Source organism: Tachyglossus aculeatus, chromosome 20, assembly GCF_015852505.1.
Source record: "Tachyglossus aculeatus isolate mTacAcu1 chromosome 20, mTacAcu1.pri, whole genome shotgun sequence".
NCBI classification, from domain to species: domain Eukaryota; kingdom Metazoa; phylum Chordata; class Mammalia; order Monotremata; family Tachyglossidae; genus Tachyglossus; species Tachyglossus aculeatus.
The window spans coordinates 26,575,516-26,603,419 of record NC_052085.1 but is presented as its reverse complement, the minus strand read 5'-3'; the positions used below and the strand labels follow the sequence as shown (position 1 = coordinate 26,603,419).

The 27,904-nt window shown below is 45.6% G+C and overlaps 1 protein-coding gene across 1 annotated transcript in view; it reads left to right on the top strand.

Annotated features, from left to right (window-relative positions):
• HEPHL1 (hephaestin like 1) overlaps positions 1–27,490 on the top strand; it is a 97,393-nt gene extending 69,903 nt beyond the window's left edge. The window contains exons 18-29 of the mRNA XM_038761676.1: positions 503–714; positions 2,867–3,017; positions 6,407–6,619; positions 10,727–10,940; positions 13,957–14,096; positions 15,414–15,554; positions 16,384–16,490; positions 19,134–19,356; positions 23,059–23,198; positions 25,356–25,518; positions 26,291–26,362; positions 26,473–27,490. Coding sequence (XP_038617604.1) covers positions 503–714; positions 2,867–3,017; positions 6,407–6,619; positions 10,727–10,940; positions 13,957–14,096; positions 15,414–15,554; positions 16,384–16,490; positions 19,134–19,356; positions 23,059–23,198; positions 25,356–25,518; positions 26,291–26,362; positions 26,473–26,675 — 1,979 coding nt within the window. The 3' untranslated portion in view covers positions 26,676–27,490. The remainder of the gene's footprint in view (positions 1–502; positions 715–2,866; positions 3,018–6,406; positions 6,620–10,726; positions 10,941–13,956; positions 14,097–15,413; positions 15,555–16,383; positions 16,491–19,133; positions 19,357–23,058; positions 23,199–25,355; positions 25,519–26,290; positions 26,363–26,472) is intronic.
• The last annotated feature ends 414 nt before the right edge of the window (positions 27,491–27,904 follow it).

The window sequence follows — 27,904 nt, the reverse complement described above, 5'->3', positions numbered from 1 at the left end:
ATATATGGATATATGTTTGTACATATTTTTTAACTCTATTTATTTATTTATTTATTTTATTTGTACATATCTATTCTATTTATTTTATTTTGTTAGTATGTTTGGTTTTGTTCTCTGTCACCCCCTTTTAGACTGTGAGCCCACTGTTGGGTAGGGACTGTCTCTATATGTTGCCAATTTGTACTTCCCAAGCGCTTAGTACAGTGCTCTGCACATAGTAAGCGCTCAATAAATACGATTGATGATGATGATGATGATCTCCTGGGGGATTCTTCTCTCATAATCTTTTCTTATTCCAAAATGAGAGACGACCACGCTCATTTGTAAAATGAGGATTAGTGCTGCGAGCTGGACTGTGTCCACCCTAATTAGCTTGTATCTACCCCAGCGCTTAGAACAGTGCCTGGCACCCAGTGAGTACTTAACAGTTGCCCTCCTCCTCATCGGAATATCACTGATGTCCCGTGAGGTAACGGTTGAATCGGTTTTTGTTTTTTTCCAGGGTTTCAGAAGATGGGAGCACACGTCCTACCGGGAGAGACCTTTACATACAAGTGGACGGTGCCAGAAAGCGTGAGTCCTCTGGCCGATGACCCCCCCTGCCTGACCTACCTGTACTTCTCAGCGGTGGATGCGATCAAGGACACCAGCTCTGGCCTAGTGGGGCCTCTGGTCATCTGTAAACCAAACTCTCTGAACGAGGATGGAACCCAGGTACCAAATCCGGCTTCTCCAGCTCTTTAAACCTTGATGTTTCTCGCTGGGGACGTGTGACAGAGAACGAACCGATGGTGAGGTCGATGAGGGGATTGAATCGAAGGGCCAGTTATAAAATGAGATGCTCTCTCCCGTGGTCATCGCTGCAAAAATCAGAGTGGAGAAGAAAAAGCACTTCTCGTCCGGGGTTGAATTTACAAAGCTTCATTCTAGTGTACTCTCCCGAGCATTTAGTTCAGAGCTCCACACGCCAGAGGTGCTCAGTACCTGCTACCGGTTGATCGATCGACTGATTGATTGATTGGTGAAGCGGCAGGGAAGGTCCCCCTTTTCACTGTTTTTAGAGCCCTCGAAATTGGATTTCCTGACAACCCTGCCTAAGCCAGCTAAATACTTGATCCCGGGAGTGGGTGATAGGCCAGTCTGTCCTGAGGATTCTTGAGACATTTGTTGAGCGCTGTGCTGACCGCGGGAAACAGAACAAGGAGATCAAGCCCATGTCAACGTGTGATGAGCAGAACATTTCAGGATAGAGGAACCACCAAAGACAGTGTTTTGGAAGCATGATTGGAATCAAACTGGATTAGAGTTTAGAGAGCATAAGATAAGGAACAATTCTTCCTATGGCTTTAATCTGAATGAACTAATTAAACCTGAATTTAATCTGGTTATCTGAAGATTTTTCGGCTCTCGTGTCTATATTTCTTATAACCAGTCAGCATGCATCCAGAGCCCTGAACAAGAGCACAAGAAATCCCCTCGGGCTCTAGTAAATAATAATTATAATAAGAATGATAAAGTGCCACACAACATTTTATTTACAATGTGATAAATAAAAATTGTCCTGATTTTCCCCATGGTTTGCCTCAGTGACTGTAGGCAATAAGAACCACCACAGATTGAAGGAACGATTTGCCTTAGGGTACCAACCTGCTGTTTGCAGTTTTCTGTTTTGTGAATTTAAGCCTTTTAATTTCACTGTGGAGTCTCCCCCCCAGAGGGTCCCTGTGAGCTCTGTCAGGGAAGGAAACACCCTCAGTCCTGCCACGTTCCGTGTTTTCAGTATGCATTTTGATTAGCATGTAGTTAGGGAATTAAGGAAATTTTTAAGGAAATTACAATTTTAAAATTCCTTAAAATTTTAAGGAAATTAAAGGAATTTTTAGACTGTGAGCCCACTGTTGGGTAGGGACTGTCTCTATATGTTGCCAACTTGTACTTCCCAAGCGCTTAGTACAGTGCTCTGCACACAGTAAGCGCTCAATAAATACGATTGATGATGATGATGATGGAAGTTCATCTGACAACACAAGCCTCTTTGGCTGGTGTTGGGAGAAATAGCTCGTGAACGTGTGTGGCGTTGGAAACGAGAAGCAGCGTAGTCTAGTGAATAGAGCAGAGGTCTGGGAATCAGAAGGAGCTGGGTTCTAGTCCTGGCTCCCCCACTTGTCTGCTGTGTGACCTTGGGCAAGTCACGTCACTTCCCTGGACCTCAGTTACCTCATCTGGAAAGTGGGGGTGAAGACTGTGAGCCTCATGTGGCACGTGGACTGTGCCCAACCTGATTATCTCCCCTAATGCTTAAAAAGGTGCCTGATGCATAGTAAGCGCTGAACAATACCATAAAAATAAAGCTAGTAGTATGTGAACAGTCTCACAGCATCAGAAGAGATAGCTTGGGCATGGGCGTCAGACTGGATGAGTACTTCGGCACACGTTTTCTTTGATGTGGGGTTTCACAGGAGGGCAACCCCCACATTTTAGGAGAAATGGGGTAGATACAAGATAATCGCATCCCACCTGGGGCACATAGCCCAAGTAGAAGAGAAGACAGCTATTGAATCCCCTTTTTGCAGATGAGGAAACTGAGGCACAGAGAAGTGAAATGACTTACCCAAGGTCCCGCAGCAGGTACGCGGGGGTGGGTTATGAGAAAATAGAGCTCAGACTTGAACTTGTGTTTCTTGCGCTCCCTCTTAGTGCAGGACATTTTCCTCAGCCTCATTTGAAGCACTGACTTTGCTCAGCGATCTCCGTTGGTGTGACACTGGATTCTGACATGTGATTTTTGTGTGTTGGTTTTGACTTCTCTATTCTTACTTTATGGCAACCTATATGCACTTTTTCTGTCTCTCTTTCCTCTCCATAGAAAGGAATAGACAAAGAATTCTACCTCCTCTTCACTGTCTTTGATGAGAATCTAAGCTGGTACCTTGACCAAAACATTCAGAAATTTACCTTGCGTCCCTTTGGTGTTGACAAAGAGGATAAAGAATTTGTGAAATCCAACCGAATGTCTGGTATTTAAATCTTTTTAATGTTCTGAAAGTGAAAGATTTCCTTACTTAAAAATGTGAAACACGTTGATGCATGTAAAATTTATATTTCGCTGCCATCTGAACCATTCTTCTTTGGAAGAAATTTTGAAGGCCATTCCAATCATCGCCCTTATTGACATTTTAAAGACATTTCGAGCTGGGGCCAGGATGCCCGAGTTCTAAGCTTGACCCATCAAATGCCTCCAGTCATGTCACTTCAGTTCCTCAGTTTCCCAATCTTTAAATGGGAACATTGAAGCTTATCTGTCTCACCAGGAGGTTGTGCAGTTTAATTAATACCTACAGAGCCTTTTATGAGCCCCAGATGAAGCAATACACCTTCTGTAGATGTTTAGTTGTGTTGTCAGGGATCCCATTGCATCACAAATGTGAAAAACAAATCAGTGAAATACCAGCCACGGGGTTCATAGTAAAATCAGTAAGCCTTGGGTTCTAAGAGATACCATACGTCATTTGCTAATTATTCATTTATAATGATCGTTAACCGTTGCCTTCTGAAAAAGGTAACTTGTAACTACGTGAGCTGGGTGAATACAGTCATTTGTGAACGATTAACCAAGCCTATCTATTATTATTATTGCTATTACTATTATTAATAATAATAATGCATGCTTACCGTGTGCCAGGAACTGTACTAAGCGCTTGGAAGAGTGCAACACAGTATAACAGACACATTCCAGGAGGCCTTCCCAGACTGAGCCCCCTCTTCTCACCCATCCCCATCCCTCCCGCCTTACCTCCTTCCCCTCCCCACAGCACCTGTATATATGTAGATATGTTTGTATGTATTTATTACTCTATTTATTTATTTATTTTATTTGTGCATGTTTATTTATTTTATTTTGTTAATATGTTTTGTCTTGTTGTCCATCTCCCCCTTCTAGACTGTGAGCCCACTGTTGGGTAGGGACCGTCTCTATATGTGGCCAACTTGTACTTCCCAAGCACTTAGTACGGTGCTCTGCACATGGTAAGCGCTCAATAAATACGATTGAATGAATGAATTCATAGGTTTTCCTAACTGAGTCCCTTGGGAAGGTCCAGTTTGGTCCAGATCCTTTGTGAAGTGATAACCTCCTAATAATAATAATAATAACTGTGGTATTCGTTAAATGATCGCCATGTGCCAGACACCGTTCTAAGCCCCGGGGAAGACACGAGATCATCAGACTGGACACAGTCCCTGTTCCATATGGGGCTCACAGGCTTAATCCCCATTTTACAGATGAGGGAACCGAGGCCCAGGGAAGTGAAATGACTTGCCCGAGGTCACCCGGCAGACAAGTGACAGCTGAGCCAGGATTAGAGCCCGGGTCCTTCCGACTGCTGGGCCCGAGCTCTAGCCATTAAGCCACACGGCTTCTTGTGGATGGCCTTCCAATGACAGTGAGCCAACCTTGGCTCATCCCCATTCTCCAGAGAGGCAAAACTTGGTCCAATCAATCAATCAATCATATTTATTGAGTGCTTACTGTGTGCAGAGCACTGTACTAAGCGCTTGGGAAGTACAAGTTGGCATCATATAGAGACGGTCCCTACCCAACAGTGGGCTCACAGTCCAGAACCGCACTCCAAGGATCTAGATCTCTGTGCTGCCTCCGTGGGCTAAAGGGGAGGGAATCTGAATTCTCAGGGCTGGAAGAAAGGGATGGGGATCTGGATTCACTAAGGATCCCAGATAGAAACCCCAAGGGGGCCCTGGGTGGGCTTGAGCAGGGCCAGGCTCAGGTAGAGAAGCAGCGTGGCTCAGTGGAAAGAGCCCAGGTTTTGGAGTCAGAGGTCGTGGGTTCAAACCCCGGCTCTGCCACTTAGCTGTGTGACTTTGGGCGAGTCACTTCACTTCTCTGGGCCTCAGTTACCTCATCTGTAAAATGGGGATTAAGACTGGGAGCCCCATGTGGGACAACCTGATCACCTCGTAACCTCCCCAGTGCTTAGAACAGCTCTTTGCACATAATAAGCACTTAATAAATGCCATCATCATCATTATTATTATTATTATTATTATTATTATTATTATTATTAGAGCAAGGCAACCGATTGCTCGCTGAATTGGGAGCTGTCAATCAGCAGATGGGGAAGGCGTAGGTCCCCGGGTGGGGGGTGGTGGGGATGGGAGATGTCCAGCTGTGAGCCTGGGGCCTAAAAAACTGGCTTCTGGAGAGCAGGGAAGGATTGTGGACAGCTCCTTGTGGGCAGAGAACATGTCCAGCAACTCTGTCATATTGTACTCTAGACTGTGAGCCCATTCATTCATTCATTCAATCGTATTTATTGAGCACTTACTGTGTGCAGAGCACTGTATTAAGCGCTTGGGAAATACAAGTTGGCAACATATAGAGACGGTCCCTACCCAACAGCAGGTTCACGGTCTAGAAGGGGGAGATGGACAACAAGACAAAACATATTAACAAAATAAAATAAATAGAGTAGTAAATATGTAGAAGTAAAATAAATGGAGTAATAAATATGTACAAACATATATACATATATATAGGTGCTGTGGGGAGGGGAAGGAGGTAAGGGGGGGATGGGGAGGGAGAGGGGGAGGCCCGTTGTTGGGTAGGGACAGTCTCTATATGTTGCCAACTTGTACTTTCCAAGTGCTTAGTAATAATAATAATAATAGTAATAATGATAATAATAATGGCATTTGTTAAGTGCTTACTATGTGCAAAGCACTGTTCTAAGCGCTGGGGGGGATACAGGGTGATCTGATTGTCCCACTTGGGGCTCACAATCTTAATCCCCATTTTACAGATGAGGTCACTGAGGCTCAGAGAAGTGAAGTGACTTGCCCAAGGTCACAGAGCAGACATGCGGCAGAGCCGGGATTCGAACCCATGAGCTCTGACTCCCAAGCCCAGGCTCTTTCCACTGAGCCACGCTGCTTCAGTGCTCTGCACACAGTAAGCGCTCAATAAATACGATTGAATGAATGAGTGAATACTCTCCCAAGCACTTGGTCCAGTGCTCTGCACACAGTGAGCGCTCAATCCATTCATTCAGCCAGTCATATTTATTGAGTGCTTACTGTGTGCAAAGCACTGTATTAAGCGCTTAGGAGAGTAAAATGTAACAATAAGCAGATATATTCCCTCCTCACAATGAGCTTAGCCTCGATAAATGCAATTGACTGGGCAATGGGGAAGTACTGATGAATGCCAATTCCCCAGCCTGTTTCCAGGCCAGTTGTGTGTACCAATCCACCCCCCACCATTTTAGTGCCGCAGAAAAATGTGTGTAGTGTATTAACTCTCTCTGAAAAGGATGATGCTACTTTGTGCCGTAGAAGAACTAGGAACATCGTAGCACACTCTAACCATTTGACTGTTTCCCCCTCCTTCCAGCCGTAAATGGTTACATGTACGGAAATCAGCCGGGCTTGAACATGTGCAAAGAAGATAAGGTTTCCTGGCATCTGCTTGGGTTGGGGACGGACACAGATATGCACGGAGTTCATTTCCAAGGGAACACCATCCACAGGAGAGGAACCCACAGGGATACCGTCGCCCTCTTCCCTCACTCCTCTCTGACTGCATTTATGCAGCCAGACCGCGCAGGTAAATTTATCGCTCGTAGTCTCCAGTGGCTAGATTCCTGCCCTTCTGTGGATCCTGGGGGGCTCTCCTGCAGGGGAATTGCGCCTTTGGAAGTCAGAGGAAAAGACCTCTTCCGCGGGGTGTGGAGCAAGAGGAGAGGCTGACCGGTTTGTGGGATATGCCGGTGCTTGGCGCGATTGCATTCGGCCAGGACGTAGCCTCCAAATGCGTGTGGAAGGAAGACCCCCAGTGTGGGGGGCTGGGGGTCGAGCCGTAAAAGAGGGAATCTCAACTCCTGTAGAGGAGGTCTGCTCACCCTAAACTGAGCTTATTATTCCTCTCTGAGCTGGCAGGGGCTTCGTCAGTCCTCCAGGAGATATCTGCAGAACACCAGCAGTGGGTACAGGTTGACAGAGTCGTTTTGTTCGTTTTACTTCCTATGTTGATTCATTCATTCTTTCATTTAATCGTACTTATGGAGTGCTTACAGTGTACAGAGCCCTGTACTAAGTGCTTGGGAGAGCGTAATACAATAAACAGACACATTTCCTGCCCTCAACAAGTGCCAGGCACTATACTTATATATTTATTTATAAATATATTTATTTATTTTACTTGTACATAGCTATTCTATTTTATTAGTATGTTTGGTTTTGTTCTCCGTCTCCCCCTTTTATAATGATGGCATTTGCTAAGCGCTTACTATGTGCAAAGCACTGTTCTAAGCGCTGGGGGGGGATACAAGGTGATCAGGTTGTCCCACGTGGGGCTCACAGTCATCATCCCCATTTTACAGATGAGGTAACTGAGGCTCCGAGAAGTGAAGTGACCTGCCCAAGGTCACACAGCAGACATGTGGCGGAGCCGGGACTCGAACCCATGACCTCTGACTCCAAAGCCCGTGCTCTTTCCACTGAGCCACGCTGCTTCCCTTTTAGACTGTGAGCCCACTGTTGGGTAGGGACTGTCTCTATATGTTGCCAATTTGTACTTCCCAAGCGCTCAGTACAGTGCTCTGCACACAGTAAGCACTCAATAAATACGATTGATAATGATACTAAGCGCCAGGGGTAGATGCGCGCTAATCGGGTTGGATCCAGTCCCTTTCTCCTATGAGGTTCACAGTCTTAATCCCCGTTTTTACGGATGAGGGAACTGAGGCCCGGAGAAGTGAAGTGGCTCTCCCAAAGAGGTGTGACTGGTTCTCCTGCCCCCCAACTCCCAGGGTGGCAGCCCGTGGAGGGCAGGGGAATCAATTAACGGTGTTTACTGAGTGCTTATTATGTGTAGAGCACTGTACTAAGCGACTTGGGAGAGTACGATAGACAGGTAGACAGGCTTCTGACCCACATCTCCTCAGTAACGCACACTATGTAATTCACGGACTTCATCGCTTTGCAGCATTCTCCCAGTTTTGTGTTTTCATTGATTCATTCAATCATATTTATTGAGCGCTTACTGTGTGCAGAGCACTATACTAAGCACTTGGAAAGTACAATTCGGCAACAAATAGAGACAGTCCATACCCGACAACGGATTCACGGTCTAGGAGGGGAGAGACAGACAACAAAACAAGTAGACCAATAGCATCAATATAAATAAATAGAATTATAGCTATATATACAACATTAATAAAATAAATAGAATAATAAATATGTACATATATACACAAGCGCTGTGGGGCGGGGAGGGAGCTCACGCTACTTGAGGCCTTAATCCTGTCCAGAAAGGAATCGGCCTTTTGAAATGAGTATTCCACCTGTTTTGTCAGATTTATTAATTGACATTTTACTTGTTTGCTTCGAACACTGAATTGTGTTCAGATGCCCCTCGGTGCCATCAGTGAAGATGCTTAACCTCTGATGCTTAAACTGCAAAATCTTTGCCCAAGAATGGCCCGAGACGGGAGCTCAGTAATCTTTGCCTTGTAAGCAGTCCTAGTTTTCATCAGCAGCAGCAGCAGCAGCGGCAGCGTGGCTCAGTGGAAAGAGCCCGGGCTTTGGAGTCAGAGGTCATGGGTTCAAATCCCGGCTCCGCCACTTGTCAGCTCTGTGACTTTGGGCGTCACTTCAATTAATCAATCAATCATATTTATTGAGCACTTACTGTGTGCAGAGCACTGTACTAAGCGCTTGGGAAGTACAAGTTGGCAACATATAGAGACAGTCCCTACCCAACAGTGGGCTCACAGTCTAAAAGGGGGAGATGGAGAACAAAACCAAACACACTAACAAAATAAAATAAATAGAATAGATAGGTACAAGTAAAATAAATAAATAAATAAATAGAGTAATAAATATGTACAAACATATATACATATATGCACTTCACTTCTCTGTGCCTCAGTTCCCTCATCTGGAAAATGGGAATGAAGACTGTGAGCCCCCCATGGGGCAACCTGATCTTCTTGTAACCTCCCCAGTGCTTATAACAGTGCTTTGCACATAGTAAGCGCTTAATAAATGCCATCATTATTACTATTATTATTATTATTAACTTATCTGTAAAATGGGGATGAAGACTGTGAGCCCCCCGGGGGACAACCTGATCACCTTGTAACCTACCCAGCGCTTAGAACAGTGATTTGCACATAGTAAGCACTTAATAAATGCCATTATTATTATTATTATTATTGCCTACTGTTGTCTGAATCTTATTATTGCCGTTCCAACCCATTATACCCAATACAATATTTAGAATACATCGAGTCCAACACTGACCTGTACGTGAAGAATGGAATACCTCAGTGCATTTTTTCTCTCCCTTATTTGAAAAAGGGACCTTAAAAAGTCCACTAATCTCAAAATCTGAGAGGTCTGGCCAAGTGCTTAAATGCCAGACAACCTAGATGGGTGCTAGAGAAATAAATAGCCCCTTCTGAACTCTTTACAGGGCCTACAGTTGCTTAAAAGAATAGCAAGAGAGCCGGGGTGGACTAGCCAGGGTTAATCGGAAGAGAGTTAAAATCCTTCTGAGTAAAAATGTGTCATCATCATCATCAATCGTATTTATTGAGCACTTACTATGTGCAGAGCACTGTACTAAGCTCTTGGGAAGTACAAATTGGCAACACATAGAGACAGTCCCTACCCAACAGTGGGCTCACAGTCTAAAAGGGGGAGACAGAGAACAAAACCAAACATACCAACAAAATAAAATAAATAGGATAGATATGTACAAGTAAAATAAATAAATAAATAAATAGAGTAATAAATATGTACAGTGAAGCAGCGTGACTCAGTGGAAAGAGCCCGGTTCGGGAGTCAGAGGTCATGGGTTCTAATCCCGGCTCCGCCACATGTCTGCTGTGTGACCTTGGGCAAGTCACTTCACTTCTCTGAGCCTCAGTTACCTCATCTGTCAAATGGGGATGAAGACTGTGAGCCCCACGTGGGACAACCTGATCACCTTGTATCCCCCGGCCCTTAAAGCAGTGCTTCGCACCTAGTAAGTGCTTAACAAGTGCCATCATCATCATTATTATAATAGTAGCAGAAATTGCATTTATTCAACACCCACTGAGGACGAGGCTCTGTACTAAGCATTTGGGAGAGTGCTCCAGAATAAGTAGCCACATTCCCTTCCACGGGGAGTTTACACTCTAATGGGGAAGCATAGACTCTAACAGGACTTGGCGGTATTTTTTTTTTTACAGGACTGTCATTACTGGGTCAGACCAAATAGTGCACCCAACCCAGTCTTCTGTCTGACAGAAGTCACAGGATGCTTGGAGAGACAGTATGACCCAAGGTAGCTCTTTCAAATTTATAGAAAGAAGACTAAATGCATGACTTCAGGATCCCCGAAATTAGGCCTGGTCGGGGCCAGGGTTATTGGAACACTTTTCCACAGAATTTCTCAGACGAACAGATTTTCCGGTTCAGCAAACACGACCTTTAGGAAAGACTCGGTCAAATCTCTGAGATGGTAAAATGAGTTCCGGCAGGACAAAAACGTTTCTGACAGGAAAAAAAAATTTCTTCCCAAGTAGAGCTTTCTCAAACCTCGAGAAGGTTTGGTGACTAAAGGAAAAGTGGCTGAAATCCGGACGGTCAAGTTTCCTTTAGAGAAAAATGTGGACGTTTGCTGTTTTTTTTAAAAAGTAATATCAGGGTCATTCCCTTTCAGGCATTTTCAAACTGGTCTGTAGGACGATGGACCACTTCACCAAAGGAATGAAGCAGATCTATGAGGTGAACACCTGCGGCAATCCATTCCCCCCAGCACAGCCCCACGGGACAATCCGAGTCTTTTACATTGCGGCCGAGGAGGTGGAGTGGGATTATGCCCCCAACAAAAACTGGGAGCTTGAAAAGCAGCACATGGATTTTGGAAGAGAGAGGTATTATCAATCAACCAATCCATCCATCGGTGGTATTTATTAAGCGTTTACTCTCCGGATAGCACCAGACTAAGCCTTGGGGGAGGGTACAGTCTAATAGAGTTGACCTCAAAAAACATACAGTCTAGAGGGACAGAGGTACGAAGCTTCAAATAAACCCGCCACTGGGAAATATTCCGGACGGGATGGGGGAAACTTGGAGATGGCGTGGCTTTTCTAGCTCTTGAATCAGGGCTCTTAGGCGGGGAGTTTAATGGGACTCTTGAGAAGCAGTGTGGCCCGGTGGAAAGAGCACCAGCCGGACCTGGGTTCTAATCGTTCTAATCCTGGCTCTGCCACGGGTCTGCTGTGTGACCTTGGGGAAGTTACTGAACTTCTCTGTGCCTCAGAGACCTCATCTGTAAAAATAGGGATTTAGAGTGTGAGCCCCATGTGGGACATGGACTTGTACTTCCCAAGTGCTTAGTACAGTGCTCTGCACACAGTAAGCGCTCAATAAATACGATTGAATGAATGAATGAATGAATCGTTCTAATCCTGGCTCTGCCACGGGTCTGCTGTGTGACCTTGGGGAAGTTACTGAACTTCCCTGTGCCTCAGAGACCTCATCTGTAAAAATAGGGATTTAGAGTGTGAGCCCCATGTGGGACGTGGACTGTCCAACCTGATTAGCTTGTACCAGTTCCAGCGCTTAGAAAAGTGCCTGGCACATAGAAAGCACTTAATAAATACCATTAAAAAAAGCAGTGGGGAGAGCCACCAATTATTAATAATAACAATAATAATAATAACTGCAGGATTTGTTAGGCACTTATTATGTGCCAGGCACTGTACTACTACTACTACTACTAATAATACTAGTAATAATAATAACACTGTACTACTACATAGATGCAAAATAATCGGTCGGGAAGAAGTCCCTGTCCCAGGTAGGGCTCCAAGTCCAAAGAGGAGGGGGACTAGATATTGAATCCTCCGTTGACAGATGAGCAAATAGAGACACAAAGAACTTAAGTGACTTGCCCAAGGTCACCAGCCTGGGAGTCAGAGGACCTGGGTTCTAATCCTGGCTCTGCCACGGGTCTGCTGTGTGACCTTGGGGAAGTTACTGAACTTCCCTGTGCCTCAGAGACCTCATCTGTAAAAATAGGGATTTAGAGTGTGAGCCCCATGTGGGACATGGACTGTCCAACCTGATTAGCTTGTACCAATTCCAGCGCTTAGAAAAGTGCCTGGCACATAGAAAGCGCTTAATAAATACCATTAAAAAAAGCAGTGGGGAGAGCCACCAATTATTAATAATAACAATAATAATAATAACTGCAGGATTTGTTAGGCACTTATTATGTGCCAGGCACTGTACTACTACTACTACTAATAATAATACTAGTAATAATAATAACACTGTACTACTACATAGATGCAAAATAATCGGTCGGGAAGAAGTCCCTGTCCCAAGTAGGGCTCCAAGTCCAAATAGGAGTGGGACTAGGTATTGAATCCTCCGTTGACAGATGAGCAAATAGAGACACAAAGAACTTAAGTGACTTGCCCAAGGTCACCAGCCTGGGAGTCAGAGGACCTGGGTTCTAATCCTGGCTCTGCCACGGGTCTGCTGTGTGACCTTGGGGAAGTTACTGAACTTCTCTGTGCCTCAGTGACCTCATCTGTAGAAATAGGGATTTAGAGTGTGAGCCCCATGTGGGACATGGACTGTCCAACCTGATTAGCTTGTACCAATTCCAGCGCTTAGAAAAGTGCCTGGCACATAGAAAGCACTTAATAAATACCATTAAAAAAAGCAGTGGGGAGAGCCACCAATTATTAATAATAACAATAATAATAATAACTGCAGGATTTGTTAGGCACTTATTATGTGCCAGGCACTGTACTACTACTACTACTACTACTACTACTACTACTACTACTAATAATAATAATAATAATAATAATACTAGTAATAATAATAACACTGTACTATTACATAGATGCAAAATAATCGGTCGGGAAGAAGTCCCTGTCCCAGGTAGGGCTCCAAGTCCAAATAGGAGGGGAACTAGATATTGAATCCTCCTTTGACAGATGAGCAAATAGAGACAAGAGAACTTAAGTGACTTGCCCAAGGTCACCCAGCAGGGAAGGGGCAGAGCGGAGATTAGAACTCAAGTCCCAGGCCCGGGCTCTTTCCACGAGGCCACACTGCTTCTCTGTCCATCACTGGGAGGGAATTAGAGGCAATGGGTTTTGGTCCCATCTCAAAGCTCTCATGCTCTGGAAAACGGTGGGGGGAACAGAGAAGCAGCGTGGCTCTGTGGAACGAGCCCAGGCTTTGGAGTCAGAGGTCATGGGTTCAAATCCCGGCTCTGCCAATTGTCAGCTGCTTGACTTTGGGAAAGCCACTTAACTTCTCTGGGCCTCAGTTACCTCATCTGTAAAATGGAGATTAAGACTGTGAATCCCCCATGGGGCAATCTGATTACTTTGTAACCTCCCCAGCGCTTAGAACAGTGCTTTGCACATAGTAAGTGCTTAATAAATGCCATTATTACTATTAATTATTATTATTATTACTATTATCCAGGAGGATATAATAGTGCCACCTTCTGGCTAAATGAAAATTTCCCTATAAATTTTAAGTTACAGGCCTCTCCCTCCACGATAATTATACACAATAAGGAGTGAAATAATAATAATAATAATGGTATTTGTTAAGTGCTTACTATGCACCAAGCACTGTTCTAAGCGCTGGGGTAGATACAAGGTAATCCGGTGGTCTCACGTGGGGCTCACAGGCTTCATCCCCATTTTACAGACGAGGTAACTGAGGCACAAAGGAGTTAAATGACTTGCCCAAAGTCATACAGCTGACAAGTGGCAGAGGCGGGAATAGAACCCACGACCTTATTATTATTTCAGTCACGCAAGGGGAAAGGTGACTTTTGAATCAGTGGTGTTATTTCATGACATTGGGCCACTCCAGGGAATCGGCTAACCGGGGGTGTTTCCTCCTATGTAGGTACGGGGAAATATTTATGAACCACACAGAGAAGTGGATCGGCTCTCAGTACAAGAAAGTGGTTTACAGGGAGTATACGAATGGGGAGTTTGTGGAGATTAAGGCGCGATCACCCCGAGAGGAGCATCTGGAAATCTTGGGTAAGTGACCTCCAAACACCCACACCCATCCTCTCACCTTCAGCCTGCCTCCTAACAATAATAATAATAATAATAATAATAATGATAATGGCATTTATTAAGCACTTACTATGTGCAAAGCACTGTTCCTAAAGGAACAGACCCTCCTAGATGTTTGGCGACAGAGGGGCAGGAAGGAAACATGAGCTCTATCAATAAATCAGTGGTATATACTGTGTGCTCACTGTGTGCAGACCAATGTATTTAGCGCTTGGGAGAGTAAAGTATAGCTCTGACCTCTCCCAATCAGTTGGTTGCTATCCGATCGGTTCATTGTAGGGAAAGTGTCACTGATTTTTAGACTGTGAGCCCACTGTTGGGTAGGGACTGTCTCTGTATGTTGCCAATTTGTACTTCCCAAGTGCTTAGTACAGGCATCTGCACACAGTAAGCGCTCAATAAATACGATTGATGATGATCTTCTCCATCCGGAGGATGTTTTCAGAGGGGGAACTTTGAGGCCAGGAAATACTTACCTAGTGGGGTTCCCTATTCCATATGTTGCACAGGAACTTAGAGGACAATCAGAAGAGGATTACTTAGTATCCACAATCTAAAAGCAATGAATCAATCCGTTGTGGAGCACTTGTGTAGTGCAGAACACTGACTCGGTGCTTTTTAATGGTATTTGTTACGCGCTTACCATGAGCCAGGCACTACACTAAGCGCCGGGGTAGGTAAGGTAAGGTATGTTGCCAACTTGTACTTCCCAAGCACTTAGTGCAGTGTTCTGCACACAGTAAGCGCTCAATAAATATGATTGAATGAATACAAGTTAATCAGGTTGGACACACTCCCTGTCCCACCTGGGGCTCACCGTCTTAATCCCCATTTTGCAGATTGGGTAACTGAGGCATAGAGAAGTGAAGCGACTTCCCCAAAGTCACACAGCAGACAAGTGGCAGAGAGTCCTCGTGACTCTCAGGTCTGTGGTCTAGCCATTGGGCCATGCTGCTTTGCACTGGCTCTTGGAGCATGCCCTATTTGGGGCAGTCAATCAATCAATCAATCGTATTTATTGAGCGCTTACTATGTGCAGAGCAGAGTCCACGTTGAGGCTAGAAGCAGAGGGTGGAGAGAACAAATTGGGCCAATCGGCCTGGGAGATGTCTGACTTCCACAGGCACCCGGACTTGGCCAGGGTGACGTTGGCTGGAAAAGAGAAGCATCAGTTACCACAGAACCTTCCCGGCTTCATCTTAAAGCGTGGGCCCATAGCGCTTCAGTTCGAATGGGTGGAGCGACGCCGATCGCCACAGGCCTGTCGTTTTTACTTAGGACCCATGATCCGGGCAGAGGTTGGTGACTCCGTCCTGATCGTATTTAAGAACAAAGCCAAGCGGCCATACTCCATCGCTGCCCACGGCATAGAAGATATGGACGGGGGGAAAAGGCTGGACGTGCCCAACACCAGGCCAGGTAAGGGGAATCATCAGCCCTGATGCCACTTTACTGGTAATTGGGTGTTTAGTGAACACTTACGAAGGGCCAAGCGCTGTACTGAGCGCTGGGGTGAATTGCAAGATAATCAGAGTGTCGAATCCCCATTTTGCAAATGAGGGAACCGAGGCACAGAGAAGTGAAGCCATTTGCTCCAAGTTGCACAGGCAGACAAGTGGCCGAGCCGGGATTAGAACCTCTCTGGCTCTCAGGCCTGGGCTTTTTCCACTAGCCCACGCTGCTCCTCTGTCCATCTGTCACCTAAATCACATTCCTATGCTCTCTTCCCGAGAGGGCTCCCAATTTTCCCATCCTCTGCTCATCCCGCTTAGAAGTTGGTTTGAAAATGTTGGAGTCTTGGGATTTACTACAGGAAGGTGAGAGGGAAGGGTTATGGAGAAGCTAGGCTTTAAACTGATAATAGAACCTTAAGTATGCTATATAAATACATATTATGTCTATGTGTGATGTTTATAGGACATGCATTATAAGTATATATGTGCAGCTGATGGGGAAGGAGGGGGAATAGAAAAACTGGGCATATCTCCATTCTTCATTATCACTTCTACAGCATTATCTAAAATTCTGCTCTTAACACCAGAGTTAGAGATCAGCAAAAATCCCAACCAGAGGTCCATTTTGGCAGTGCCAAACTATTTGGCGGAACTTGGAGTATTTGCTTTCACGTCGCCAAAGACGGAGGGATTTTTCTAAACGCTAGAAACTCATCTTCTGGAATTGTTTGGTAAATCTAGAGTCTAAAATCTGACTGGGCCACCTGGGTAATTTTTCATCTCCTCTGTTTCAGGCGAAATAAAAACCTACCGGTGGAATATCCCTAAAAGGTCCGGCCCGGGTCCCTCTGACCCAAATTGTGTCTCGTGGGTGTACTATTCCACGGCAGATTTTGTGAAGGTAACGATGATGGTGGCCCAGAATCCAAGATGCTTTAAATAGAGGCATTGTTTTGACCTGATGCTTTGGAGGGTTAACAGACCCCCTCACCCGAAAAAATGCTAGTGTCATTCCCGGTGACCCAGGCTGCCCAGGATACTGGGTGAGCTGGCAGCGGGGGTACCGGGAAAAGAAGAATAATAACCACCCACCCTGCCAATCAAGGGGACTCTGTCATTAACCAACCCGCCAAACTAATTGGCAGATTGCAGTTCAGACTTTTCCACCTTCCTCCCCTCCCACATATCCTGTTGTGCTTTTCCATTTCCTCACCCCCAAGCCCCAAATTCTCACCACATATCCCACTACACCCTTGAAACAACCCCCCCGAGTCCGGCCAGACAGGGTGACAAGATGAGCCGCCAGTGATTGATTGGATGAGTTTCTTGGCCAAATCCAGAGACACATTTGAGAATGAGATTTGGTAGGATACACACCCCATCTGCCCCACTTCATTTTGAATCTGCTCTGTCCTCTCATGCCAAATCGAGTCTAAAGGAGTGGCTGGGAACAAATCTACTATCTTCTTCTTCTTAATTAATCAATCAATCGTATTTATTGAGCGCTTACTGTGTGCAGAGCACTGTACTAAGTGCTTTGGGAAGTCCAAGTTGGCAACATAGAGAGACAGTCCCTACCCAACAGTGGGCTCACAGTCTAAAAGGGGGAGACGGAGAACAAAACCAAACATGCTAACAAAATAAAATAAATAGAATAAATATGTACAAGTAAAATAAATAAATAAATAAATAGAGTAATAAATATGTACAAACATATATACATATATACAGGTGCTGTGGGTGCTTATGGTATTTGTTAAGCGCTTACTATGTACCAGGCACCGTACTAAGTGCCGGTAGATACAACCTAATCAGGTTGTCCACCGTCCTTGTCCCACGTGAGGCTCACGGTCTCAATCCCCAGTTTACAGATGAGGTAACTGAGGCCCAGAGAAGCGAAGTGACTCGCCCAAGGCCACACAGCAGACAGGTGGTGGAGCTGGCGGTCCTTCTGACGCCGAGGCCCGTGCTCTAGCCATTAGGCCACACTGCCCTGTGGCTCGCTGGTCAGCAAGTCAGGAACTGTTAGCATCAGTAAGGAAAAGGAAGTTTTTCATCCTGCTACATGTGCCGTTTGCCGACCCAGTCATTGTGCCCTGGAGGTTTGGGGCATTTCGGCGATAAAATGATAGAAGCCAAAGCAGAGCCATGTGGAAGAGATATCACAGTATAATAAGGGGCGATGTGGCCAGTGTGGCTACCTCTCAGGTGGCTCTCCTTCGAATCCACCAACAGCAAAGAGAGGACCTCGACTCTGTATATATGTATATATTTTTTGTACATATTTATTACTCTATTTATTTATTTATTTATTTATTTTACTTGTACATATCTATTCTATTTATTTTATTTTGTTAGTATGTTTGGTTTTGTTCTCTGTCTCCCCCTTTTAGACTGTGAGCCCACTGTTGGGTAGGGACTGTCTCTATATGTTGCCAACTTGTACTTCCCAAGCGCGTAGTACAGTGCTCTGCACACAGTAAGCGCTCAATAAATACAATTAATTGATTGATTGATTGATTGTATACCCCCCTCCCCCCCGTATTTTGTTAGTATGTTTGGTTTTGTTCTCTGTCTCCCCCTTTTAGACTGTGAGCCCACTGTTGGGTAGGGACTGTCCCTATATGTTGCCAACTTGTACTTCCCAAGCGCTTAGTACAGTGCTCTGCACACAGTAAGCGCTCAATAAATACAATTGATTGATTGATTGATTGATTGCTACCCCCCTCCTCCCCCTCCACTCCTCCCTGATACCGAAACCCTGAGTCCCTGCAACCTAAGGAGCTGTCCAGGAGCCTGCAAGGAACAAAAACCGAGTTAATTGAGTCAGATTTTCCTCCAGCAACACCTCGGACTGCATCATTTTGCCTACTGAGTGTCCCTTAGATTCAGGCCACATGAACAGAAATTCCCAAACGTGTGTCTTAAAAGTATCTATTTTTGCATCTTGGAAAAAAAAAACTATTAGGATTTAAAAAAATTTAACAGCAGCAGATGGCTTTACAACTACGTTACCGTCGAACTGTACATAGAGAAGCTATCAAAGTTAAAACTGGAAAGCCTAAAACTGAGTATCAGTCTAGGCGTTTTAGTTTAGGGTGATAGTATTATGGACAAAAGAAAACATAATTTACTAAATTTCTTTAAGGTCAGCTTTCTGAGCTTCATTAAGCCACCTGCCAATTTTCCTGGGCTCTTGGACCTTGGCTACCCCAAGCCTCTATCGCTTTTAATGACTATTTCTGGTTACCAGTGTTACCAGTTACAAGTACACTTAGTTCTCTTATAACACCAGGGTTGCATTTTGGCAACACCTTGCATTAGGAAAAACTCCCGCTGTCATCCAGAGTCACACACACAAACTCTTTGTTTCACCACCATGGTTCGCCCCATCCAAAAAGGTTTGTGTTTTGAGATGAACATTCACCATTCCTTAGCAGTGGTCTCGCCCAAATGCTTAGAGAGAACAGGCATGGTGGCGGATTGTGTTTAATTGCTAGGATCTTTATCTCTCCACCCCTCTGTTTCTCTCCCTCCCTCTCAGGATACCTACAGTGGTTTGATAGGTCCACTGATCACTTGTAGAGAAGGAGTACTAAATGAGATGGGGCAAAGAAGTGATGTCGACTATGAGTTTGCACTCCTGTTTCTGATCTTCAATGAGAATAAATCCTGGTATCTGGATGAGAATATTAAAAACCATCTCGATAAGGATCCTGCTGATTTTAAACCCTCCGATGACTTCGAGAAGAGCAACAGGATGCACGGTATGTTTGACTTGGCCTCGGAAATGTAAGGGGGCTTAGGGCTCCCTTCCCATCCCCACAAGGGAAGAAGTATAGTGGTGGATCTCAGTATTCATTCATTCAGTCGTACTTATTGAGCGCTTACTGTGGGCAGAGCACTGTACTAAGCGCTTGGGAAGTACAATTCGGCAACAGAGACAATCCCTGACCACAACAGGCTCACAGCCTAGAAGGGGGGAGACAGACATCAAAGCAAGAAAACAGGCATCAGTAGCATCAATATCAATAAATAGAGTTATAGAGATATACACATCCTTAATACAAATAAATAGAATTATCATTATGTACATATGTACACAAGTGCTGTGAGGCGGGGAGGGGGTTAGAGCAAAGGGAGGGAGTTGAGGTGATGGGGAGGGGACGGGCTGAAGAGGACAAGGGGGGCTTAGTCTGGGAAGTAGTAGTAGTGAGAGTAATAGAAGTGGTAGTATTGATAGTTGAGGTAGAATTGGTAATAGTAGTAGTAATTATAGTAATATATGTATATATATGTATATATATGTATATATGTGTATATATTGTATACATATCGTGTATATATATTGTATATTGTATACATATATATAGTATATATTGTATTGTATATTGTATATATATGTATTGTATATTGTATATATATTGTATATATATACACACACATATATGTATATATTGTATATATATGTATACATTGTATATATGTATATATGTTTGTACGTATTTCTTACTCTATTTTATTTGTGCATGTTTATTCTATTTATTTTATTCTGTTAATATGTTTTGTTTTGTTCTCTGTTTCCCCCTTCTAGACTGTGAGCCCACTGTTGGGTAGGGACCGTCTCTATATGTTGCCAAGTTGTACTTCCCAAGTGCTTAGTACAGTGCTCTGCACACAGTAAGCGCTCAATAAATACGATTGATTGAATGAATGAATGAATAATCGGAGTGGTAGTAGTAGCAAGTGCTTTGCACATAGTAAGCGCTTAATAAATGCCATCATTAGCTTAGTAAATGCCATCAATAGCAGCAGCGTGGCTCAGTGGCAAGAGCCCGGGCTTTGGAGTCTGAGGTCACGGGTTCAAATCCCGGCTCCGCCCACTGTCAGCTGTGTGACTTTGGGCAAGTCACTTCACTTTCTGGGCCTCAGTTCCCTCATCTGTAAAACGGGGATGAAGCCTGTGAGCCCCTCGTGGGGCAACCTGATCACCTTGTAACCTCCCCAGTGCATAGAACAGTGCTTTGCACATAGTAAGCGCTTAATAAATGCCATCATTATTATTATTATTGTTGTTGGAGGAGACAACCTCAGATCCCCTCAAGCTCTTGACCCCTAGACCTTTGAGCTAACGACGATACCCCAGAAGGAGGAAGGTTATATTCATTATTGGGGTGTCCTACCGACTGTCTGGCACCCTCCCATACTGCCTACCGATGTAGCCTTAAAATGGAGGAAACAATTGAAGTTTTCTTATCAGAGGGGAGACACGAAGCATCGAGGCATTGCCCAACTCTCCTTCGGTTGATTTATTCGGATCATTTTCCTTATCCCCATAACGGGAACCGCTGTGCCCTTATCTCTCGGATACTAGAAATGTGTATTTCAAGGGGCATTCCTAGGACAATCCTGGCTCCCCATCTTGACCTCTAGACCTTTGAGCCAACGACGGTACCCCAGAAGGAGGAAGGTTATATTCATTATTGAGGTGTTCTACCAACTGGCTGGCACCCTCCCAAATACGATTGAATGAATACTACCTATGTAGGCTTAAAATGGAGGAAAAGATTGAAGTTTTCTTATCAGAGGGGAGACACGAAGCATCGAGGCATTGCCCAACTCTCCTTCAGTTGATTTATTCGGATCATTTTGCTTATCCCCATAACGGGAACCGCTACGCCCTTATCATCATCATCATCATCATCGATCGTATTTATTGAGCGCTTACTGTGTGCAGATCACTGTACTAAGCGCTTGGGAAGTACAAATTGGCAACATATAGAGACAGTCCCTACCCAACAGCAGGCTCACAGTCTAAAAGGGGGAGACAGAGAACAAAACCAAACATACTAAGAAAATAAAATAAATAGAATCTCTCAGATACTAGAAATGTGTATTTAAAGGGGCATTCCTAGGACAATCCTGGCTCCCCAGTTTTTAGGCTATGACGGTAGCGCATACAGAGGCAGGCGGGGTGGTTGGGGAAAGATATCATCTTTGCAGATGATGGGCAACTGTCTGTCCATCTATAAATCGGGGAGATGGGCATCAAGGAATCTGGGGTTGTAGAACTGCTCAGTGGTGACTCCCAACTCTAAACCCTGCTGACCTCCTCAGAGAACCTTTGAGATCGTAAAGCACTTCCCATTTTATCGCTTCTGGAAACCGGTTTTAATGAACTCGAGGAAACCCAGAAGTGTTTATTCAGCTTAAATTTGTTTTGCTAAGGACACAGCCCTGATCGGGTGACTCACCCTTGCCTGTCTGAGCAACCCTGTCCTTGATTCGCTTTATGTTCGTGCTGGAGGTAATTAATGGGGCCGAGGGGTCCCTTGAGAATATCTTTTGGGAGAGGTGTGTTGTTCTAGACTAGGGCATGAAGAGGAGGAGGAAGGAGAAAAGATGGAGAACAGTAGTTGTAGTAGTAGCGTAGCTCAGTGGAGAAGAGCACGGGCTTTGGAGTCAGAGGTCATGGGTCCAAACCCCGGCTCTGCCAATTGTCAGCTGTGTGACTTTGGGCATGTCACTTAACTTCTCTGGGCCTCAGTTACCTCATCTGTAAAATGGGGATTGAGACTATGAGCCCCACGTGGGACAACCTGATCACCTTGTAACCTCCCCAGCTCTTAGAACAGTGCTTTGCACATAGAAAGAGCTTAATAAATGCCATCATTATTATTATTAGTAGTAGTAGTAATAGTATTCAATCAAAGGTTTTTAGTGAGCACTTGCTGTGTGCAGAGCACTGTACTAAGCACTTGGGAGAGTGCATTACAACAGAGCTAGCAGAAATGTTCCCTGCCCACAGGAATCTTACAGTTTAGAGGATTTATTAAGCATTTACCGGGTGCAGAGCTTTATACGATGCATTGGCAAAGCATACACAAACAGGGACTTAGACACACTGATTAGAGAGGCAAATTATGGCACGTTCCGGGGGTTTCTTTGAATCTGTTAGGATGGCCGCATTGACTAGAAGTATCTATTGCAGCGTGGCTCAGTGGTAAGAGCCCGGGCTTTGGAGTCAGAGGCCATGGGTTCAAATCCCAGCTCCGGCAACTGTCAGCTGTGTGACTTTGGTAAAGGCACTTCACTTCTCTGGGCCTCAGTTACCTCATCTGTAAAATGGGGGTTAAGACTGTGAGCCCCCCAATGGGACAACCTTATCACCTTGTAACCTCCCCAGCGCTTAGAACAGTGCTTTGCACATAGCAAGCACTTCATAAATGCCATTATTATTATTATTGAGCACCTAATGAGGGCAGAGCACTATACTAAGCACTTAGAGTACAGCAGAGGTAAAAGAAGTTTCCCCACCCTCAAGCAATTTATAGTCCTCCAACCAATAAGTCGTGGGTTTTTTGTTCGTTTGTTTAGGGTACTTGTTAAGCGCTTACTTTGCGCCACGCGCTGTGCTAAGCACTGTGGTAGATACAAAACGTGTCTTGGGTGTTCTTTCCCTTTTTCAGCAATTAACGGGAAGATCTACGGGAACCTCCATGGCCTGGTAGTAAACGAAGATTCGAAGACCAACTGGTACTTGCTGGGAATGGGGACGGAAGTGGACATACACACCGTCCACTTCCACGCGGAGAGCTTTATATTCAAGGTAAGCGGCCGGCGTCTCTCCGTCCTGCCCCCTCGTTTTTGAGCTGAGCTGGTGACCGTTTATAAAGCAAAGGGATTCAGCTCCAACCCTTGCTCAAATGGGCCGTGGTCAGCGTGGGGCCCTTCTGCCAGTCCACACCAGGGCACTTTGATTCGAGTGTACCAAGCCCTGAGGTCTTGGGCAGCTTGGTTCGCAGCAGCTGTGGGGAAGTCTGAATCAATCAATCAATCAATCAATCGTATTTATTGAGCGCTTACTATGTGCAGAGCACTGTACTAAGCGCTTGGGAAGTACAAATTGGCATCACATAGAGACAGTCCCTACCCAACAGTGGGCTCACAGTCTAAAAGGGGGAGACAGAGAACAGAACCAAACATACCAACAAAATAAAATAAGTAGGATAGAAATGTACAAGTAAAATAAATAAATGAATAAATAAATAGAGTAATAAATATGTACAACCATATATACATATATACAGGTGCTGTGGGGAAGGGAAGGAGGTAAGACGGGGGGATGGAGAGGGGGACGAGGGGGAGAGGAAAGAAGGGGCTCAGTCTGGGAAGGCCTCCTGGAGGAGGTGAGCTCTCAGCAGGGCCTTGAAGGGAGGAAGAGAGCAAGCTTGGCGGATGGGCAGAGGGAGGGCATTCCAGGCCCGGGGGATGACGTGGGCCGGGGGTCGATGGCGGGACAGGCGAGAGCGAGGTACGGTGAGGAGATTAGTGGTGGAGGAGCGGAGGGTGCGGGCTGGGCAGTAGAAGGAGAGAAGGGAGGTGAGGGGGTGGAGATCCAGTATCCAATAATAATAATAACAAAATAACAAAAATGATGTATATATATTTGTACATATTTATTACTCTATTTATTTATTTTACTTGTACATATCTATTCTATTTATTTTATTTTGTTAGTATGTTTGGTCTTGTTCTCTGTCTCCCCCTTTTAGACTGTGAGCCCGCTGTTGGGTAGGGACCGTCTCTATATGTTGCCAACTTGGACTTCCCAAGGGCTTAGTACAGTGCTCTGCACACAGTAAGTGCTCAATAAATACGATTGATTGATTGATTGATTGATTGATTGATTAAGCCCTTGCTGTGTCTAAGCGCTGGGTTAGATACAAATGAATCAGGTTGGACACAGTCCCTGTCCCTCATGAGGCTCCCAGTCTTAATCCTCGTTTTACAGATGAGGTAACTGAGGCCCAGAGAAGTTAAGGGACTTGTCCAAGCTTGCACAGCAGGCATCGGCGCTTAGAACAGTGCTTGGCACATAGTAAGAGCTTAACAAATGCCATTATTATTATTATGTGGTGACAAGGCCAAAGGGGCCACCCTGCTTCCCCCAATCGTGGCCCTGGAGGCCCAGGATATACCCCAGGTTTCCACAGATTTGATCTGGACACCTCCCTCACCCCCAACCAGGAAGACCCCAAGCTCATCAGCCCCCCAAAGATCTTTTTTTTATGGTATTTAGGCCCACGTTCTATGCACTAGGCCACACTGCTTCTCTGAAGTCTTAGGTCTGTTACCCCCAGGTGCACATTTCTCTGAGGAACTCAAATTGGTTGAGGTAAAATTGGGGAACTAGCCATTTTTCAATCCCCACCACCAGTTCTGAAACAACAATAATAATAATAATAATAATAATAGCAATAATAAATAATCATGGCATTCGATAAGCACTTAATAGGGGCCGAGCACTGTACGAAGAGCTGAAGTAGATCCAACCCACTCAGATCAGACAGCGTTGTGCCTCCATGGACTGTTGTTTTCCCCACAAAATAAAGAAGTTATTCAGTGGTGTAGTTGCTGACACTTGGAGACAGTTTGTAATAATAGTAATAATAATGATCGTGTTTGTTAAGCACTCTGTGCCAAGCACTGTACTAAACGCTGGGGTAAGGCGCACTACCCAGCTTCAAATCTAGCCTCTCTGTTGCTGAATTGTACTTTCCAAGTGCTTAGTACAGTGCTCTGCACATTCAATAAGTGCAATTGAATGAATGAATGAATGAAAGTAATAGAGATGAACGATTTCGTAGGGATTCGGGCTTTCTGGCCGCATTTTGTCTGTCTTATTGAACGTCCACCCTCCCCCTTGCAAGGTGACAAGGGAGGGAAGAGGATTGTCCTAGGTGTGGTGTTTTACCTCCTGCAGATTGACAAATCTTACAGAGAAGACGTATACGATCTCTTTCCGGGGACTTTTCAAACCATCGAACTCATAGCGGATCACCCGGGGACATGGCTGCTGCACTGTCACGTGACCGATCACATCCATAACGGCATGGAAACGACATACACCGTCCTGAGGAAGATAGGTAGAGCCACCGGGCCCCTGCTCTTCCGCGGCTCCTTCTCTTGAAGTTCCCAGAACACCGCTTGGGTCAGAGTGTTCAGAAACGCAGTACGTTCCCTGTCTTTGTAGAGCACATCTGTGCTCTCCCAGAGCGCTCTCGGGCCGCACGACATCCTTCTGCAGTAGAGGCGGCGACGATTATCTTCATTTTGCTGATGAGGAAACTGAGACACAGAGAGGTGACCCAGCAAGCCAGGGGCAGAGCTGGAACTAGAGGCCAAAATTTGGGCCTACTGGCCCCAACCTCTTTTTCTAGGCCCCAGTGGGATCGGGGAGGGAGCAGGAGGAGGCGTATTATCGAGGGCCCGCTGGATTCAATTCACTGGATTAAGCGCTTGGAGAGTACACAGCAGACCTCATGTTGAGGAACGCAAGGCAGCATTTTGAAACCAGTCGAAAATTCCGGTGAGGCCCATCCCGGAAAAAGTTCACCCCCGTCTCCCGAGCTCCTGAGAGTCCTCAGTTCCCCAGGCGGCCTTCTTTCTCCGGCCCACAGGGACAGGTTTAAGCAGCGGGATGGGCAGTAGAGTGGGATGCTGCTGAAATCATCTGTCCGGTTAGCTCAGTAGCTAAGGAGACCCCGCGGCTTTTAGAGGAGTTAAAAGCGAGGGGGTGGCTAAGCCCCGGAGCGTGGAACAAAACCATCGGAAAGCTTTAATTCTCAACATAATCTCTCTCTCCTCGGCCGGCTCTCGTCACCAAAACGAAACGTGCCGCTCCTCCGGTCCCGGCAGACAACAGGATTCCTTACTCGACCAAGGTGTCTTTTGAAGAAGCGGCCCCTCCGCCCACCATACCTGCGGATGGTATGGAAGCCCCTTTCCGTCTCTCATCCTGGGAGGGAGTGGTTGGGAGGGAGGATCTGGGTGAGTCCCCGGACAGCAGCTGCTCACCTACCCACTTCTCATTTTCACAGAAGGAAGTAGCCAAGAGAGGATACATTTCTTGGGCAAAAAGCTGGATCCCCGAGGGGCCAAAGCAGCCCTGGTCAGCCTCTTTATCATCGGCTCCCTCCTCCTGGTCGCCGTCACGGTCCTGTTCCTCAGCCTCCGCTCCCTTCGGAGGAGGATGGCCTATCGAGCGGTGCACACGTGCGCTCTCCCGATGGATACTCTGTAAGCCCGTCCCCTCCCCGGCCCTCCCCGACAAAGTGGGGGAAGTGGCGGGCCCGGGACCCCAACCTGGACCTGCGACCACGTTTACAAAGTTGGCAATAGACGCTGTACTCTACCCTGGATTGGGCCCCCAAAGCCGCTCTCGATACTGCAACGGAAACACGAGCCACTTGCCGTTCTTGTGTGAAACGGACTGTGAATCGCTTCCAGGCGCAAAGCACAGGGAATGTGAGGTGGGGGGAAAAAAAAGAAACATTGGCTGGACAGAGATGTGTTGAATATGAGTCACTCCCTAAGAGAGATTACTTAAGAGGGATGCAGGGTTTTGCATCTGACTTCGGAGACGGAGACTTCGGGAGTGACCGCGATCGGTATCCGGATCGACAATACCATCACGACCTACAAATCAATCGGCGAGGACTGATTTTTCCCTCCATCCGGCGGGGTGGTTTCTACCTTAACGTATTTCAGGGTCAGAAACCTCTACTAGGATTTTAAGCATCTGCAGGCAGAATTCAACCTAGTGAATCTGAGCACTTAACCAATTCTCCTCTCTTCTTCCTGTCTCACCAGCAGGTTGTGCACTGTCAGCTACGGGAAGGATTTTTTTTTTCATTTTAAATTGCTGCTTTTTTTTACATAAACTATAGAGAGATATTTGAACGTTTACAACTCACTTAGAACTAGGTTTTACTAATGATATATTTCTGTGGACGAGGTTTTATATCAGCAAGTGTCTTCGTACTGATGCTTCAGAACCGAGGAGGGGGAAAGTCCGAGATAACGTCCGGGCAGATGGATTCTCCCACTGTGGCTGGTTGCCCCCGAGGACTACTCCTCTGAATTCACTCTGGAAGCAGAGGAAAGCTGAATGTGGCAGAACCCAGCTCACAGCCGATTATTATTCCTGTCTGAGAGAGCAGGTTCTTAATGTCCTTCTCCTTCTTGTGCAACGGAAACAATATTCTGCAGAATGAGAAATCAGGAGGTTTTTGTCATCACGAGGGGCCTCTGGGCCAACAGAATCTGTTGTCTGGACCCCGGGTTTGAATAGGCCTTTCAGATCTAGCACATTCTCGTTATCGGATGGACCTGGGGGAAAGATTTAGAAAAAAACATCCCTGTCTAGGTTGTGGAGTTCGGACCTCTGGCTTCTTACATCTTGATTTTTTCTTCAATTTTACTTTTTTTTAAACACCGCAGCAGCCCTTCAGAGAACTGCCAGGCCAAGAA